This window comes from Xenia sp. Carnegie-2017, unplaced genomic scaffold, assembly GCF_021976095.1.
Source record: "Xenia sp. Carnegie-2017 unplaced genomic scaffold, XeniaSp_v1 HiC_scaffold_14, whole genome shotgun sequence".
Lineage (NCBI taxonomy): Eukaryota > Metazoa > Cnidaria > Anthozoa > Malacalcyonacea > Xeniidae > Xenia > Xenia sp. Carnegie-2017.
Window position 1 is genome coordinate 6,729,395 of NW_025813447.1, and position 20,056 is coordinate 6,749,450.

The following is a 20,056-nucleotide window of genomic DNA, read 5'->3' on the forward strand; positions in this document are numbered from 1 at the left end:
CGTTTACTTAGTTTGTAAGCATTGTAAAGACAACACACAGGGACGGGCTTAGGAGAGAAGTGCACACCTCTCCTAACCACGTCTTTTTACTTAGTTTGTATGCATGGTAAGGACAACACGCAGGGACGGGTTTAGGAGAGAAGTGCACACCTCTCCTAACCACGTCTTTTTACTTAGTTTGTATTATGCATGGTAAGGACAACACACAGGGACGGGTTTGGGAGAGAAGTGCACACCTCTCCTAACCACGTCTTTTTACTTAGTTTGTATGCATGGTAAGGACAACACACAAGGACGGGTTTAGGAGAGAAGTGCACACCTCTCCTAACCATGTCTTTTTACTTAGTTTGTATGCATGGTAAGGACAACACACAAGGACGAGTTTAGGAGAGAAGTGCACACCTCTCCTAACCAGGTCTTTTTACTTAGTTTGTATGCATGGTAAGGACAACACACAAGGACGAGTTTAGGAGAGAAGTGCACACCTCTCCTAACCAGGTCTTTTTACTTAGTTTGTATGCATGGTAAGGACAACACACAGGGACGGGTTTAGGAGAGAAGTGCACACCTCTCTTAACCAAGTCTTTTTACTTAGTTTGTATGCATGGTAAGGACAACACACAGGGACGGGTTTAGGAGAGAAGTGCACACCTCTCCTAGCCACGTCTTTTTAAACTTAGTTTGTATGCATGGTAAAGACAACACACAGGGACGGGTTTAGGAGAGAAGTGCACACCTCTCCTAACCACGATAAAAGACACATGATTCGAATCATCCGATGACACATGAATCAAAGACACATGATTCGAATCATCCGATGTATTTATAAAGTTCAAATAGGATGTTACCTTTACAAAATACCTCGAGACGGTCGACCACACATTCATCAAATGTAAAAGAGGTCGTCTCGCGTCTCTTGTCAAACGCAACACAACATCGATCATTCTGCAGAAATGGAGGTTGGAGGAAAGAGGACATTTTACAGATACGACTGCGTGGGGTTCGCGCAATAACACGTCCATTGTACCACCAACCAACTAAAACGACACACAACACAGCAACTGAATAAAACGACACACCACATAGTGTGTAACTGAATAAAACGTCACACCATATAGTGTGTAACTGAATAAAATGTCACACCATATAGTGTGTAACTGAATAAAATGTCACACCATATAGTGTGTAACTGAATAAAATGTCACACCACATAGTGTGTAACTGAATAAAATGTCACACCATATAGTGTGTAACTGAATAAAATGTCACACCATATAGTGTGTAACTGAATAAAATGTCACACCATATAGTGTGTAACTGAATAAAACGTCACACTACATGGTGTGTAACTGAATAAAACGTCACACCACATAGTGTGTAACTGAATAAAATGTCACACCATATAGTGTGTAACTGAATAACACGTCACACCACATGGTGTGTAGCAGAATAAAACGTCCCACCACATGTGTAAAAAAAAGTGATGTGCAATTGTTTTTATTTTAACAGAATTTATGACAAAATTTGTCAGAGTGGACTTCCTTTTTATGTTGTGTTTATTTACTTCTTTTAAGGTGGAATATTTTCTAATGAAACAAGATTGCGTAATAGCTTAAACACGTTTAATTCTTAATAACACAAAAACAAGGAACAGTAATTAAGCCAAAGATTAAACAAGTATTCATACGGCTACATAGAAATAGAATATGAACTGACTAAATTTTTATAAGTACTTTACACATATATACATGTTTAAAAGTATGAAAAGTATATACAGTTCGGCAAATTATCGTAAACTACTGATTTACTGCTATTTACATTGTGTGTAAGCGGGTGTTAACATACACGCAGGATTTTTACATGAGAACTGTTGGTTTTTTGGTACTAGCATGCGAATCAATAGTATCATCATTTAATTTCATTTAAAAAGACAATTTCCACCCGTAATACTTTACATAAGTCTACCAACTACAACAAATATTTCCGATGAACGGTAATCGCCAGAGCACACAAAAAGTAACAATTAATGTTTTTGTTTTTGTGATCAGAAATTTGACCAAATTTACTTCGTATTTTCACTTGTCGATGCAACATTACTGAAATGAATTGTGTGTATGGTGCATCTGCAAATCTAAAAATACGCTGCTCGAATAAAATTTCCAGAAATTCGTCGAGAACTTCTTTACATCTGTACAGTTTCAGCAATGAAAAACTAAGTTGTGAGATGTAGCTTAAATGGTGAACACACGGCATCTTTGAACAGCCTTAAAAATCATTTCCAATTCTCATTTACAGATCAACAGGTTCGGGGTCTTTAGCAAAAGGTTCCTATGAATGAAACAGACTCAAATTACTTTGATGAAATTCATTACTAATAGTACAACTGTTAATGACAAAATTCTTCACTTGAATGATACAAGTATGAAACTTTCTCACATTCTTATTATGCCTAGAAACACAAAATTTTGATATAGGGCCAGCCCATATTTTACATTTAAAACGAGTTTTGCTAATGTCGTGTTTGATGACGTCGTCGGTAGTAAAAAAAAAAACAAAGTTCAGAGAAATCTGCAATTTCCCTGTATATTCTTGTACTATCCCTGTATATTCTGCAATTTCCCTGTATATTCTTTGTACTGTCCTACATGATATTCCAATACCTTTAATTTCTGGATTGACATGTAATAACTGAGTAGTGCCATCATCGCTATTTGTCTCTTTCTCAGGCTTATTTACAACTTGAGCATTTTTATTCTCAGCAATTCCTGTAGAAAGATTGCGGGCACTTGAAATCAAAGTTGCGCAAAAAAATTTAATGCAGAAATTTCAAAACAAGAGAGGAATTCTGTCAATGCATTTTATGACTGTAATTTGAAACATTATTATTGTTCACTTGAAAGGCATCAACATGGATCATCTACGTAAACTGAGCACGATGACAAAGTACTTTGATGCAGACTACTGTACACGTCTGATACCATCTACTCACAGTTATGCATTAAATACGTAACTCTACGTACGTATGTACGTAATCACATACCATTTGTTTCGGATACATTACGAGAAACTAAAACTGGCCATTTTGTAGGATCCTCTAGACTGCGCAATAATTCATCTTTCACTTCAACCTTATCACTCTCCAACATTGCCTGGGGTGATAAAATTTTTGCCATTAAATATATTTACGGAATAAATCTTTTACAATTAATTATGTGAAACAAAATATAATAGATTCCGAAAACAGACATCTCGTTTTCTTGATATTCAAGATGATACATAAGTTTTAGACAACAGATTGTGTAATATTTCGTCTTTATTCCAAAGATATCATCAGACTAATACGATTCTGACGATGTCTTTGAAATAAAGACGAAATAGTACACAATCTGTTGCCTAAAACTCTCGTACCATCTTGAATATCAAGAAAACGAGATGTCCGTTTTCGGAATCTGTTTTATTTTGTTTTATTTAAAATTGTCTGCTTGTCCTGGTTATTAATTGTGTGCATAGAGGAGTGTATCTAAATATATTCATAATAAGAAGCCTATCTACAACCACTTTAAAATAACATATAAATTCATTCGCACACGGCACCATACAAATACGAAAGGTCAACGTACAAATAACATTCTGACTATTCACTAGCTGGAACAGAAGTCTATTGTTGTGTCTTAAGTGTTGAATGAAGCACATATGACACAAACCTCTCGAATAAGATCTTTGTCTTGACTTAATGCTTGTACACGGAAAAAACTTGATATCAAGCTCAATGGAATATAACCTTCTGCATCCATCTGTTGCAAGGAAGGAAAAAAAGATGTTAAATTAATCAACTAAATTAATGCTAAATTAATCAACACTAACCATTCATTACTTCAACATGCAACCTCTACGTATATATGAATGCTACCACCGTCACATGTTCACCAAAAACCAGTAAAATTTCCCAAAATTTTGGCGCAAAAACCAGAAGTTAAAAAAAACAAACAACTAACACTAGGATGTATAGGTACAGATGTATACAACACATATCTCTATTTTCTATTTACGTAGTTCATATTTTCTGCAAAGTATAGGTTTGCATGTCACTAACATGTACGTATGTACACAGGACTAGTACATATTTTTGAAGAAAATATACTCAGAAAAACAGGAAAATGCTAAGTTCAAATTTTAAAAGTATTTTTCAACAACATAAGGAGCATACATATGCACAAAGAGAGCTAATGAACTAATTCTGCTTTTCATTTGCATGCTTTTTAGCTTATATTTGTTTGACAAGACATTGACTTTTGTTTTCTACTCAGACATGAAATCTCATCTAGAATGGTTGATATTTTGCAAATTTTGATTAAAAATACTATGGGAACCAGGTATTAAATTAGCATTTAAAAAGTTTCGCACAATCTGCGAAGTGCTGGTTCACTGCTCTCGAGACTTCACTCGAACGATGGGACTGTATTTTGACAATTGTATTTAACACTTGATAGGATATTTACAGTGGTTTGTGCACGATTTATGATACGGAGTTCCAAACGTTGGTTCTTTGCGACACAAATATGTTATTGAAACGTTGAGATTACGGCCAACCGTCAATCTTTAAACTTGAAACTTATTCAAACGCTATCGCCTCCTGCGATACGATTTCAACTTATCACTTTTGTACGTCTAACAACGTCTGTTTTCCGAATGCCGAACCAACGCTTGCAAGCTTTTATTTATATTATGATTATTAGGATATGATTTTGGGCGTTTGCATGACTTGCAACACGCCATTCCGTTATAAAGTACCGTCATTACCTATATCCTACCGCAATGCCACATTGGGTAGAAAAAGTGTTCCTAAGTATTTTGAATTTACGTACAGGATTTCCACTGAAACCACAGTTTAGTAACTATATACGTATTTGTCTAGTAATATATGACTTAACATTTTACATAAACATAATATCCGTTATATTTTAGTATCAAAAATATGACACAGTCACACTCTACATAACATAACATGACAATTTACAACAAAAAGTGAAATATTGCAATTTATAAAATTGCATGTGGTTAGCCGACACATTAAAGTCGGCTAATATTTATTTACACTTCAGTTTGCCTAACTCTGCCGATAGTCTTGAGAAGGTCTAAAATAAATAACTAGTACAGAAAACATATCAGCAGGACATCTACTTAAAAATACCTGTTGCCTGAGATACACATCCTTCGCCAAATTTTCAGTGCTGAAGTAGTATTCACTACAGAAAATGTAAAGTTTAATGTCATCACTTGTCATCACAACAATCATCAATGCAATCATTTAGCTAAGTATTTTGCACAAAAAATATCTTATTCAGGAAACAGCTCATCGCCACGTTTATTCATTTACTCACATTTGTCTTCTAATGTCATCTTTCAACAATGACTGGTCAAGCATGTTACTATAATTACTATTGTCATAGTAACAAATTCCTGAGAAGGTCTGAGCCATATACATTGTCGTATCATAAGGAGTGAGATAAGAGAATTGATATGAGTTGTTAGCGTACTGAATCCGACGATCAAAACCTAATCGTAAATTATAAGCATGAAGAATTGTCAAAACACACAATATTCATTTACAATGCTTCTACTTATAAACCAAGGTCCAAATAAATGCTTTGCAAACTGCAAGTTGCAAGACAATACACACATTTTTTTCATTTATAATATCATATCTTAATTATAATTATAATTTATATCATAGATCTTAATAACACAATATTAAAAAAATCGTTTCGTTTGGAGGTGGTTTAAACAAGCACTTTTACCAGTTTCCTACCTCTTCCTCCTCCACGTCGTCCTCTCCCACCTCTATATATACCACCAGCACCTCTCCTACCTCGACTTCTTTCACCACCACGCCAGCTTGGTGAACGTCGACTGTATTGATTATCCTCAGAATTCAAGTTCTCTCCCTCATTTCCTTTAGGGTCAAGTGGTAAGGGAACCCATTTTTGACGATTTCCTGAAATTTCACAAAAGATAATAAGCGAACAAATCAAATGGGACAACCTTACGTTTGAAACGAATACATACACGTATATACAGTACCGCTCACGTATATCTTAACAATTTTTTGCATATTATACGCATATGATACAAATATAATGTGCGTAAATTTTAGCTGTTCCAGGGGAGCGTTTAATAGATAGAACACGTTTAATAGAGAGGGGAGTTTAGATCATTTTTATTGCATTAGTTTAAACAAGTAAAAAGAAAACATTAACTAAATATAGGGTTTCTCAGCCAAATCAACAACTTACTATAGTAATGATGTATAATTGAAGTAGGATGAGTGTGTCTATTAGAAGCAGGACGTTTACTTGATAGGGAATGCTTATTGGATCATTTAAAGCAATTGAAATCGCCTCTATTGCTTATTATATGCATGTCGCACAGGAAAAAATTCTCCCTTCCTTCCACAGAACAATAATTTGCTTCTTTGCATAAGGTGAAAGCCTTTTTCCAGACTTCATTGATCCAGTGTTTCACAGTTATGAGTGAGAACTCTGGTAAGTGCTTCACGTATAAATACCTTGAATGCGCATGCGTATATAATCAGTGTATATGCTACGTGGATCGGATAAACATTATATCTGTATCATGCGCGTATCAAAGTGCATCATCATACGGGTAGCGATTTTATGTTAAGATATACGCGAGCGGTACTGTACATGTATATAATTGGCAATATTATGTCTGCAGGGCATAAGTAAGTAGTAAACCAATATTAAACTAATAGCTGAGTGGAGCATATTAACAATAACATTTATTAAATCTTAAAACATCATTTTTTGCTTCTCTGTGTTTTACTGTTCAATGTTCAATGGAGATGAAACACAGAGTAAAAAAATGACATTTTAGTATTTAAGTAGTTTTATATATATATCATTTATCAGTGTGCGAATTAACGGAGTGCAATGTGCAATTTGCACATCGTTTTAGCTTAAATGAAAACAATTGCACATCGCTTTCTCAAACGATATGCAAAAAAACTTCTTTATTGATTACTACCACACAAATTGAAAAAATTTTCAATCTTAATCTTTACTGATCTTTACTTTATACACGAGTGCGCTGCAAGATATTAAAATCCATGTTGACACTTTAAAGACGTTGTCACTTTAAGACTAGTAAGTCTGCAAACAGTCAACATATGTGGTGCTTATATGCTTATGACAATAGGGATGTAATACATTATTAATATCAATTTTTGCATTTGCGTTGTTTTGTAAACCGTACTGTTTTTGGCATCATAGCTGTTTTGAGTATTTTCAGTGTAATAAATTTGAAGAATAAACCAAGGGATTTTTGATTTTAAAGAAGCCTAACGTGAGAAAAAGAAGCCAAATTTGGCTCAAATTATTAAGAAAAACTTGCAACCTTGATCAGCCATACATTTGCTTTTACATGTTGCTTGTAGTATGACATAAATATGATGTTTTTTATCGTAAGTAAACATCAAGGATGTTACTGTTAATTATCAGAAAGCAAAAGTATATTTGGTTATTCACTTTTCCCTTTCTTGCCATTTTCGTCGAAAGGTTGTACCTACCAGCAAAGTTAATACAGTAAAAAAATGGATAGAAACATCAAATGCTGACTTGTTTGAGTACTGGGATGATGGCCATTTGGTGAATTTATTGTGCTGTAAAGTTTGCACAAAAAAAGAGGAGAGAATAACATGCGCAAAAAATTTCTCTCATACATTTGTAACTGGATCAGTGGTTGTAACGAAAAACACTGTCGTAAATCAAATGAATTTGTTCACGTTTAAAAATATTAATTTAGCAATGAGCGATATATAATAATTAACGTAATATCGATTTGATTATGCTTCTAAAAAAACACTTTTATCAAAAAAACTTGCACATCGTTTTTTCTCAACTAATTTATTAAGGTTGTACATATAGTGTGAATTCATCATCTTATATTGTGAATGATTAATGAAAATTCCTCATCATTTGCCACCCACAGGTTCCCTTAACAAACATTCCAAACTTGTCTCCACACACTGCCCCATTGAGAATAATTTATCACACTACCACTCCTAATTATGACAACTGCACTATATTGTAATATGATCCCAATGTATAAATATATAATTTAAGCACTATTGGTACATTTTATTTAACTGATGAGTGTCGAAGATCTAGTGACCTGCTATTAAAACAAATTTATAGTAAAATAAAAACCTATGGATTGTTGCACAACACAGTTTATGTCAAGTTCTTGCTTTAGAAAAATAGCTACGTATAATCCTGTTTCATTTTCACAAATGAGACTGAACATGTTTCACAAGAAATAAACTCATAAATGAACTCATAAATTAACAATAAATTAACTCATAAAGAAAACTAGATTTGTGTGTCAAATGTTTTGAAGTATTGTGAAAAAGTTTATATTTTGCTGCAAATTTCAAACTAATTATCATCTAAAAATACATACAGAGTGTGCGAATTAGTTCAGAAAAAACGATGTGCAATTTTTTTGACAAAAGTGTTTCTTTAGAGGCATAATCAAATCGATATTACATTAATTATTATATAGCGCTAATTGCTAAATTAATATTCTTAAACGTGAACAAATTCAATTAATTCATATGATTTACGACAGTGTTTTTCGTGAAAACCGCTGACCCAGTATTAAATTTATGAGAAGTAAATTTTGCTCCCAAAAAACACATACTGTTTTTTGGACAATAGATTATATTACGATGTCACCTCAAGTATTATATATAAATCTCCATGTATGTTTCTAAGTACATGTTACTACATATGTAAGAAGTTGAAAATTGCATCATATATTTGTGTGGGTTGGTCAATATTTAACTAAATCCATACCTTTCTTCCGAGATGTTGTTTTAATGTTTTCTTCATTGGAACTGTTGGAGACTTCTGTGGGATTTGAGTTCTAAAATTTTGTTTACAATATAATGAAGCTATAGTACGTACGTCGTTGGACTATTCACATTACGCAATATAATTAACCAGGGGGAGGAACATTGAATGAAATAAAGAACTCAAACATAGATAACATACCTTATAATCATTGATATTTTCCTTTGTTTCCCTCAAGCTTGGCCAACTTTCAAAATCTGCTAACTTTTCTTGCTAAAATGAAATCGAAAATCAACGTACTGCTTCGGGATGTTGATTTGAAGCAGTATCAAAAAAACTTGATCATCGTACATTAGCCTTCTTTGTTTCTGGTTTTTGGAGCCGTTCCTGATGTGGTACTTTTTCATATCCTGCATAATTCAAAGAATAAGTGAAGCTAACGACGTCGCTTAGACAATTTCTTCCATATTAACGTACCCTTATCAGTCTTGCTTTTTGCGTTCGTATTCCATGGATTCACTACGTGGGATGGAGGTAGGCTTCTTTGCTTCGTGTCATTCGCAAGTATTTTCATATCTATTTCCTTTAGAGGACCGTCCACTGTATTCATTGAATCCGTATTCCCTGCGGCTGAATTACTGTGCCAAACCGTGGTTGATCGTTCATCGTCCAGCTTATTAGAAATGTCGACTTCACTCATATTACACCATAAAACAAAGGTTATATGATACGCTCCACTTACTGGTTTTGCCGTGAAACGATTGGCATAAACATTCCGTCTCCACACGACGAAAAAGTTCTACCGTGACACAATTACCAAAATTTTGCCAGCAGTCCCAGCACTGAAGTAAACCACGTGCACTTCAGCGGTGAGGGAGTACTTATTACACGCATGCGCTTTCGTTAAATTCATGTGACTAACCAGAGCCCTCTATATTATGGACCTTACGTTCTACCGACAGCAATGCGAACGGCAACGGCAACGTGGGTGTAAATACGTGTACGCATGCGCCGATCAAAACAGTGCCGTTCTCGCTTAGCGTGCCCGACGCCATTCTCTTTAATTTTACGTTGTGCGAGAACGGCATTAATAAATTGCACAAACAATCGATGTCTTCTGAAAGAACAACATCAAGGTAAATTATTTTGATATTAGACTAGTTATTTATTATAATTTTACAGGTATTGAGGCTTTAAAATATCATGTTAAGTCAAAGCTTCACTTGCTTTTGTATTTCTGTTTATATTTTTATTATATCGTTGAAGGATGAATTATTTAACTGCAATATACTTCGAGGTTGCATTATTTTGCTAAGAAATCGTATTTTTCTGTTCAATTAGTGTTCCTATGAAATGGACTGAGCTGCATGATGAGATATTTGTACGAGAAATTTTGTTGATTCAACCATGGAGCAGTAAGAAAGCATCTCCTGAAAGAGGAGAAGCATGGATGAAGATAGCTACTACATTGAATTCTTTGGAAACACCAACGTTTCGTGTAACTCAAAGGTCCGTACGTGATCGATATGCTGTGCTTGAAAAGAAGCATAAGAAGAAAATACGTGATGAAAATCTTGCAAGTGGAATATCATGCCAGGAGAATGAAGTAGATCTTGGCATGGATGAAATTATTACATTGTTTCATGAAGCTGATATGGAGCATGAAAGAGCATTAAAGGAAAAGAAAAGAAAACTTGAGGAGGAAGCCAGTCAGGCAGCTGAAATGAGACAGCAATCCCTTGAATCGTTTGGTGAAACTCGCAAGAGATCAGAGTTTACTGATTCTGAGGTAAAAACTGCCAAAAGAAAACGCAGTAGTGGTTCTGACATGGTTTTGTATTTAAGAGAAAAAAGTGAGAGAGAGGCTGAGTTGAAGAAGTAGGAATTGGAAATAATGCAGCAGCAAACTGACAAAGATTATGAATTAAAGGAAAATGACATGAAACTTAGAAAAGAAGCAATGGAAGTAGCCCAAAATCAAAATAATTCTGTGCTGAATCAGCTTATCGAATTGCAAAGGACTCAACAACAGCAATTCATGCAGTTGATGAGGCATCAGCAGGAGCAAAGTTCATGCATGATGGCCCTTTTGAATAAGTTAACTTCTGGAAAATAAACAATGACATAGACTATTACCAGAGAACAGCCTCCTCTTTGTTTATGCTGTGATGATAACAGATCAAAGTAAACTTGTTTACAAATCTCAATTGTTTCAGTTTTTAAAGTAAATATGTAAAAAAGTATATGCATTTTCATGCTGTCTTTCATATTTTACAACTATTGTGCAAATGTTTAAATTTTTGCATTTAAATCCATTTATTAATGTTCTGTTTTGAAACAATTTCTTATGAACAATGGCATTTTTTTAATCATTTACATGAAGTAATTGTGTATAGTGGGTGGGTCAAGGCCAAAGTATTTTGCTGTTGTTTGCCATATAGGCATGCCCTTGCATTTTCTATAAGAGCACACACAACATACATTTTCCCAACTGCACTCAAATGTACTTTCAAATTTTTTTTAAAGTCCAAAAATTTGAAGTAATTTACAATGTCACCAAACAACCATTCAACAGCTATTCTCACTTGACTCATATATTTGTTCCATTGTTTTTGTTGTTCTGTAACTACAGCTCCTCGGAAAGGGCCCTGTAATTGTGGTCTGAGAGGGTATGCAGGATCACCATATATGCATAAAATATCCCCTTGCATGTTAAATGAACATTGCTGTAACATGTTGAGAATACCAGATTGGGCAAGCATTGCACTATCATGCCTTTTTCCTTCGACTGGACCATAAAGATTAGCTATCATGCCTGATGGTGTTGCAATAGATTGAAACTTAATGGCATGAACTTTCTTGTGTCCATTATAAAGTGTACGTTGCAATCGACCTGGTCGTGCAACAGGACGAACAGTCCCGTCGATGAACCCCCAGCAGTTGTTAAGAGCTGCTCCCTTTTGGTGTATAACTGTGGCAAATTCCTCTAAATTTTCTGGTTGCAACCATGCCTGGTTAAGATCAGTGAGCAAATGATGCCATCGTTCATGAATTACGTTCAGAACTTGATTCGATATCATGCACAACTGAGGTTCAGGTCTGGCAAATCTATGAATCATATCAATATATCTGCACGGATAAGCAAACCTCTTCAAAAAAATACATAGCCCCTCAATGTTGCCTACTTTTAGTCCATTATAGCATTTTATTTCCCCAGGCAATTCCAATATTTCAGCAAGGTTGTAAATATCATTTCGAAAGAAGCGAAATTCTGCTAAACATTCATCATCTGTCATTCGATCTAAATCGAAGTCTTCATAACGCCAAAACGGTATCCTAGGGCTTTTGGGTTTATTTACATCGTATAGCAGAGCAAATTCTTCGTTATCTATCGCGTTCAAAGCATGAGCGAACACAGTAATTTCCCTAAGACTCGGCATATTAAAATTTAATGAATCTTTATTAACACACTAAAGTCTTAGCACATGCAATCGTAAGGTTAAATTTAAGCGGGAAACGGCAACGTCAACCGCGCGACCGTTCCAGTCCCCTAGAGTTGCCGTTGCCGTTGCAGTCGCTTAATCGTAAGGCCTCGATTAGTAATTATACTATAGAGGGCTCTGTGACTAACTGGAAAGCTTCGTGTTACTTTCTGCGTCATTGCAGTCGATTGAATAAACCAGGGGTCTCCAAACTTTACAGCCAGAGGGCCACATGAACTTTCATTCAGCATGTTGAGGGCCGAAGAACAAGGGTTGTCAAAAATTAATTGAGTTTCAATTAATTGCAATTATTTGTAACCAATTGATTGGACAAAGCATCAATTAAAATTAATTGATTGGGCACATCTCCAATTAAAATTAATTGATTGTATTTGTATTCTTGTTAGATTTCTAAATTTGTTTTTTTTGTAGGCCTACACTTTCGAAAAACTCGAATTATGCCATGTTGACATTACATTTTTTATTTTCTTCTTCGCTTTTTCATTCTTAATGGGAATCCGAAAACTTATAGAACCTAAATGTGTGGCCTATGACATAGAGAAAAAAGTTGAATATATTTACTGTTGCTATTATACCTATTGCTATTGCCTGTACAATAGACGTACCTATTTCTATACGATATTAGCGTTAGTGTGCGTTCTAGTACTAAAAAGATATGTAGACAAAGTATTAACAAGGGTTGTCAAAAATTAATCGAGTTTCAATTAATTGCAATTATTTGTAACCAATTAATTGATTGGACAAAGCATCAATGAAAATTAATTGATTGTGCAAAACTCCCACTTTCAATTAAATGATTGGGCAGACCAATTTAATTGCAATCAATTATTGACAACCCCTGCCGAAGAATATAAAAAATTTCCACGTTATCCTTCAGCTTTTTAAATTTCACAATGTGCTTGAAACGGAAGTAGGAAGCTGGGAGAAAAATTGACGTAAGCCACTCTTGCTAGTTGGCTTGCGACATAACGTGAACTTTCTGTACAAAGTTTATTTTGTTTAATAATTTTTTTTTCTTAAGTGCCTCTGCGGGCCGGATTGAGAGGTCCAACGGGCCGCATCTGGCCCGCGGGCTGTAGTTTGGAGACCCTTGGAATAAACAATAAGTAATATGTAAACTTAAAATAACCAGGGTGGAAAATAAAAATAAATCCGTCATGAAACAAATGACGTACAACATGTTTTAAATATTAGAGTCAAATGTAAGAGCTTCGATGCGTTGTTTGAATTTGTTTCCATGATTATATTCACAGTCAATGTGAAGTCCTCCCTGGATTTGTGTTTGTTGAATATAACTAATGTGGACTTTGAAAGTCAACAGGCGTGTATTTCTGCATGCAATTAGCACATAGTATATGCAAAGCCTGAATTTTGATCTTGTAATTAAAATTTTAGAACGTTAGCCACCATCATTATTTTGTAGAAATCTTTTGTTTAGGCAGTGAGTAAACACCAAAAAAAAATTGTATAGCACGACTAAACAAACAGACTACAACTGATAAGTCGGCAGAGTGAAAGCCTGAACCTGCTGGAATATATCAACAAAGGCTCTGTCTTTGAATGGAACGGCAAGTCGACAAAATTCAAAAATGAGTGGAAAAAATTAGCTAGGAGAGACATTCCCATCCGGTCTATACATGTTAAAAAGGCGCTGGTATATTTTTGAAATTGTTACTACTGTGAACGTTGCAAAGTGCATGGCAGGATTAATCAAAAACTATATTTTATTACACAAGCCGTCAATTTAGGTAAGACTTCATTGTTCGAGATATAAAATGCAGCTCCTCTGATTTATTTTGCTCAACACTGGATCTGCTACCGGCGAATGAGAATCCTTTAATCGGGGCATTTGCGTTTGGCCTCTGGCCAAATTGAAAGCCATTATATGCTTGATATTTTATAGCTTTATTTCAGGTTTTCCACCTGCACAGAAGCACATTATGTCGTTCATAAACCACCTGTAAGACAGTTCAAAACATGTCAACGCTTCGTTATGGAATATTTGGTTTATGAAATTAATTGAAAAGTCTTAACAATGTTTAAGCTATGACGAAGACGAAAGTTTATCATTATGAAGGAATGTTTTTTCTTTCTTTCATGTTTCAACTGACTTTAAAACTCATTTAATTAATTAACGTTGATCTTGTTGATCAAACGATCAGTGATGGCGAGAAAATTAGGGCAATACTTCCAAAGAACGTATTTTGCTTTTCTATCTCTAGTCATAGTTGTGATCCACAATGTTGATGGTGACAATGGACTGTCAAATTTCTTGTCAAAAGAAAAACAAAATACATCTGCTCTTGTAATACCTCCGACTGCTGCAGCTTCGCCCTGTCTATCTCGAGGCAACAACTGCTCCTTGTGTCTAAAGGATTGTAATTGTGGATTCTGCGATACATGCAATGATATGTGCCATGGTCCAGAGGCTGTTGATAGTCCAAGTTGTGCTAATTGTGCTCGATGTATACCCGGAGCTTTAGATGGACCTAAAAAAGGACACGAATGCAGGGTTGAATGGTAAATAGTCCGTCTAATGATATTTTTTTCTAAAGAACAATCGGAAAGGGAATAAAAAAATTAGTCCACAGTAAAAACATAAAATCCACATAACAAATTAAGATTTCATTTCCTTCTTTTTATTATGGAATTTATAGTCTTGCAACAGAAAGGTAAGTATTATATACCAAAGAGAACTTCTATGTTATTTCTTAACTTGCTTTCAATAGGTTTTATTACGAGAAATGTCCAGAAACAGTAAACTAACAGAAAACAGTTTACGTTGAAATAGCTCTGTACTTGATCAATATTCATTCAGTGGACCTTAAAGATGGAAGATTTCATGCTGATTTTTATTTGTATGTTAAAGGTAACATGAGCAATTCATACATCTGAATACAGGTAAAAGTATACCTATAATGTGATTTGCAGGGTCACATTTCTGATTATTCCCTTTCAGTACCCGACGGACAAACAAAATACACAAAGCAGAAATGTAAAGACGGACCGAAAGAAGCATGCTTTGAACTAGTCAATGCTGCTGGTCAGCCAGAGGTCGGCATGTTATGTTCGAAATATTAGAAAGAATGTTTCCAGTTATTATCGGAGGTTAAATATCCTCCAAAAGTGCAATCATAAATCCACTATATGAAATAAATAATTACTAGGTTTCAAGTCACGAGGGAAAATATTTTCGGGTGAAATGCACATTTAATTTTGATGCCGATTTGAGGGATTATCCGTAAGTGTTTTCTTATAGATATTTTATATATCGTGAATAAGTAAATAATGAACGATTCAGCTCAATAAAGGACTATGCATGCGCAGTGGCACGAGTTTCGTGAGATTTTTAAGCTAACATTTGAAGGTATGATAATCAGACACTACGTATCGTTATACAAGACATGGAAATGGCTGCAAAGGAACTAAGATGGCATATCATGCAAGTACGTTGTATTGCTCCAATAATTAAACAACGTCTTCTCAAATACACAACATAGCTACATCGTGCTCACCGCTTGTAAAATCCGTTTCAAAATCGTAAAAAATTAGTTTTACATTTGGCTTTTTTGCTGGTTCGGATTGAATAAAACATAAATGCCCACTAACAACCAGCTATTTGTAGATATGACACTTAAATTCTCCTCACTTGTGTATGTCTTGTCTATTTCTGTCGACATTGACATTGCATGTACGGCATTTATACGTGCTGTCACATTTTGAGGGAAGATCAAGTCCTTTTAATCTACGTTGTTTTTTATGTAGGTTGTAACATGCATTTGACCGGCATGGCTTATAAAAGTCCGAGCATTCCCGCTGTTCCGTTCGGAATTAATGCACACCCTTTGTGTAGGCATGTACTGCAGACATCAAAACAAGCGTGATGAATATAGTTGTCTACAAAGCTTGAACACTGTTCACAGTAAAATCTTTTACCGAAAAAAGCTGGGAGCTTTGCCGGATTGATAACATTGAAATGATCCCCGTGTTTGTATAGCATTAGCTTTTTTACTGTTCTAGGCCCTTCATAAATTGAAGTGTTTCGTGCATCAAAGTCTATTACAAAATAAATACTAACTTATACTTATAAATTAGAGAAATAACATGTTTAAGAACATGTTTAAGCAATTGAGAAATAAAGTTAATATATAAGTGAGAAAAGCTAAACAGGACTATTATGCCACTAGAATTGCAGAACATAAAGACAACCCAAAAGAGACATGGGAAACAATCAACCACTTATTAGGCAGGCAAAAAAGACTGGGTAATGTCAATGAATTAAATGTAAATGGCATTAGCCTAACAAACTCTAAGGACATTGCTGAGAGTTTTAATCAATACATTTTCTAACAATTGATGCTTCAGATTGTAATTTTCAGGAATTTATAAATAAACCTAAATCTAAATTCTCAACTTTTCAGCCTGTAACCAAAAACATAGTCAATCAAATGCTATGTAATCTCCCAAGTGGAAAATCCACCGGTGTTGATAGAATTTCCAACAAAATTTTAAAGATAGCGGCACCTATTTTAGCTGACTCATTGACCTATATCTTTAATCAGACTATTACATTATGCACTTTCCCTAATGAATGGAAAATTGCAAGACTAATTCCTTTATTTAAAAATGGGCAAAAGAATTTGCCTACCAACTACAGACCAATCTCTGGTTTGCCAGCAATCAGCAAAATTATGGAAAGGATTTTATACAACCAACTTTATGATTATTTGAATAAATTTCACCTATTAAGTGACTCTCAGTTTGGCTTCCGAAAACATCACTCAACAGCTACCACCTTACTGGACTGTACCAATAGCTGGTATATGAATATTGACAAAAAATTATTCAACCTAGTGGTATTTATTGACTTAAAAAATGCTTTTGATACTGTAGATCATGAAATTTTATTAAGCAAGCTTGAACACTATGGCATTAAAGAAGACGCTTTGTCTTTATTAACATGTTACTTGACCAACCGTACTCAGTTATGTCAGATAAATGGAACAATTTCATCTGAACAGTTGGTCAAGTGTGGTGTACCACAAGGTTCTATTCTAGGACCACTACTGTTTTTATTATACATTAATGATCTACCTCAATGCTTACAAAAGACAAAACGCAGATTGTTTGCTGATGATACAAATTTAACAGCAGCAGGAAGCTCATTAATGAAGTTGAAGCTGAAGTTGAAGCTGCTAAAAGGTGGTTGATTGCTAATAAACTAAGCCTAAATGTTGCAAAAACTGAATTTATGTTGATTGGCTCTAAACCAATTATCAAAAGTATAGCTAATCAGCAACCAAACATTGCGATAGAAAACAAAACAAAACAAGTTTGGGATTCTAAATCTCTTGGTGTGACCCTCGATCAGCACTTGTCGTGGAAGAAAAATACTGACAATATTTGTGAGAAGATTGCCTCAGGGATATCAGCTCTTCGTCGGACTAAAGACTATGTCCATGAAGACACTCTTCTTTCCATTTACAACGCTCTTATACATCCTTACTTTACTTACTGCTGTGAAGTTTGGAACGTTTTCGGCGAAACTCAATCCAAACGCTTACAAAAACTTCAAAATCGAGCTGCTAGAATCATCGCAAACATAATGTTGTTGATCACGAAATTGCTTTGAGAGCTTTAGAGTGGTAGCCTCTTGATATTCAAAGGCAAAAAAGTAAAGCAAACATGGCAACATGGGTCCAAAATCACTTATTTAGTTTCAAAAGCGAATCAACTGATTATAAACTTCGTGGTTTTAAAAAAACACTATGCGTACCTCAGCCACGAACCAATAGCATGAAAAAAAGCCATTTAATGGGCCACAAGTCTGGAACTCAATGCCAAATGAAATTAGTTCTCTAGCGACCTTTCAAAGAAAAATCGCTTCCCACTCTCCCAAAACAAATATACTAGCTATACTTCATTTAATGTACATTTTAGTGTCTTGTGTCTCATTCTTCTATTGATCTTATCTAACATGAGTCTAACATGTTTTCATCCGGATGTAGGACCAGCTATAAAACCTTGATAATAAATTGATGTGAAAGATTGTATCGGGAAATATTTTTATAATTTGTATATAATCTACATCACGGGCTAATTAGTTTACACGAATCACTATAATAAAGGGAAAATTGAAAAAAAATGAAGGAGGAAGTTCCATTTGACATTTCAAATAAAATTTAGACTGTTTATCTGCAAAACTAGCGTCTTGGGTAATTCTTGAGGTTCTTACTGAGTTAGGGCATTGACTACGTAATGTAGAAAGTGAAAACTAGCTTACAAATGGTGGTGGTGTACCTGTATTGTACGATATCAAGTATGTTACGACCTAAAGCTTCAAAATTTTGGTGGTTTGATAATATTGGATTAGCAAGAATTTTCAAAAATCAAAAAAAAGCAACAATATTTGCGAGGAATTTTTGTAATTTTTGTCTTCGCTTGGACATTTTTCACGTTTTGTCATTTTATTGAACAATTCATGATTTTCACCAGCATTTTTCAAATTTACTCAAACTTCAAAGGAGTGCATAACAGTACCGCAGGGGACCTCCATTAATCCGCCATTGTTAATACCCCCCTTTCGCTTCATTATAAATCATCTGATTGATCCTGTATTTATAGAAACAAAAGATGTTTACTGCGTTTGCACAGGCTTACGCAAACCGAGGAGACCTTTGGGAGAACTCGAGAGCAGATTATGGTCGAGAGTACTCAGCACACGCGTTTCATTTTGTTTATTTTATAGATTAATTTATATTTTTTGATGTTTATGTTTTCGGGTGTTTGTACAAATGCAAATTGTTCAGCAAATATCACTCATCCATATTTTTTAAGTCTTGCCTAATCATTTTTGACATGGCATTGGTCGGGTGTTCAATTTTTATCCTAATAAATATTATGCTTTTGATGTTTTTTAAAAATTAAATTTGTTTTTTCATGGCTTTAAAAAATATAACATGATTAAAAATCACTATCCACTAGTATCCAGTGGATAGCGCTGTTTAGCTTTCTACAACAATATTAACATACACAGGTTTCGTTGATTTTGTTTTCCTTGCGTCGTTTTGAGATAGCTCGTCGTATTCGAAAAGTTTTTGTAAAAGCAAGTCCTCATCCAGAAAAGCAAACGGGTCGTTTTGTGCTTGTTGACATCAATGACTTATACCCAATCCTCTAGATATCTAACTGCCGTTGTCACGGTGAGGCAAATTTTATTCGCGGGCGCCATCTTGAAAGGTGGCAAAAAACATAACAAGCAATATACCAGGGGCGGATCCAGCAATTTTCGTGACTGATGCACCACTGCGAGCGCCAAAGGCGCTAGCTCTGTAGGGGGGTCTGGGAGGATGCCCCCCGGAAAATTTTATATTTTAGACCGTCGGAAATGCGACTTCCTGCGTTTTGACAACAGAATTTAAAAAAAAATTGGCTTTACTTAGTTTGTAAACTTTTCGCAAATTTCAATGATATAAAATCTAAAATTCCACTAACCTTTAAACATTTTCATTACTACTATCAGATTTATCAAGTTTCATACCTTCTTCCAGTGATTTTGAAAAGGTAGAAGCTTGGCATATTTTTTGTCGTGAAACGCAAAGAAACCTTTTACATCTCACAAAAGAAGCACAAGTTTTTGACCATTAATCACACTTGATACCACTCGTCCAACAGCAGAAAACG

At 34.8% G+C, this 20,056-nt stretch overlaps 3 protein-coding genes across 3 annotated transcripts; 1 reads left to right on the forward strand and 2 right to left on the reverse strand.

The window, feature by feature from the left end:
• Positions 1–2,289: 2,289 nt before the first annotated feature.
• Positions 2,290–20,037, reverse strand: LOC124435149 (la-related protein 1B-like). The gene is made up of 12 exons (XM_046985099.1): positions 20,027–20,037; positions 9,348–9,712; positions 9,222–9,280; positions 9,072–9,143; positions 8,874–8,943; positions 5,810–5,995; positions 5,382–5,556; positions 5,192–5,246; positions 3,705–3,794; positions 3,041–3,149; positions 2,638–2,765; positions 2,290–2,328 (listed from the first exon to the last, which is right to left on the reverse strand). The coding sequence occupies exons 2-12, from the start codon at positions 9,568–9,570 to the stop codon at positions 2,290–2,292; spliced, it is 1,206 nt and encodes a 401-aa protein (XP_046841055.1). The 5' UTR covers positions 9,571–9,712; positions 20,027–20,037.
• Positions 9,956–10,804, forward strand: LOC124434527. The gene is made up of 2 exons (XM_046984420.1): positions 9,956–10,006; positions 10,212–10,804. The coding sequence occupies exons 1-2, from the start codon at positions 9,981–9,983 to the stop codon at positions 10,750–10,752; spliced, it is 567 nt and encodes a 188-aa protein (XP_046840376.1). The 5' UTR covers positions 9,956–9,980; the 3' UTR covers positions 10,753–10,804.
• LOC124434526 lies at positions 11,093–12,550 on the reverse strand. Its single transcript, XM_046984418.1, has one exon. It carries the CDS (start codon positions 12,308–12,310, stop codon positions 11,240–11,242), a length of 1,071 nt encoding a protein of 356 aa, XP_046840374.1. The 5' UTR covers positions 12,311–12,550; the 3' UTR covers positions 11,093–11,239.
• Positions 20,038–20,056: the final 19 nt, after the last annotated feature.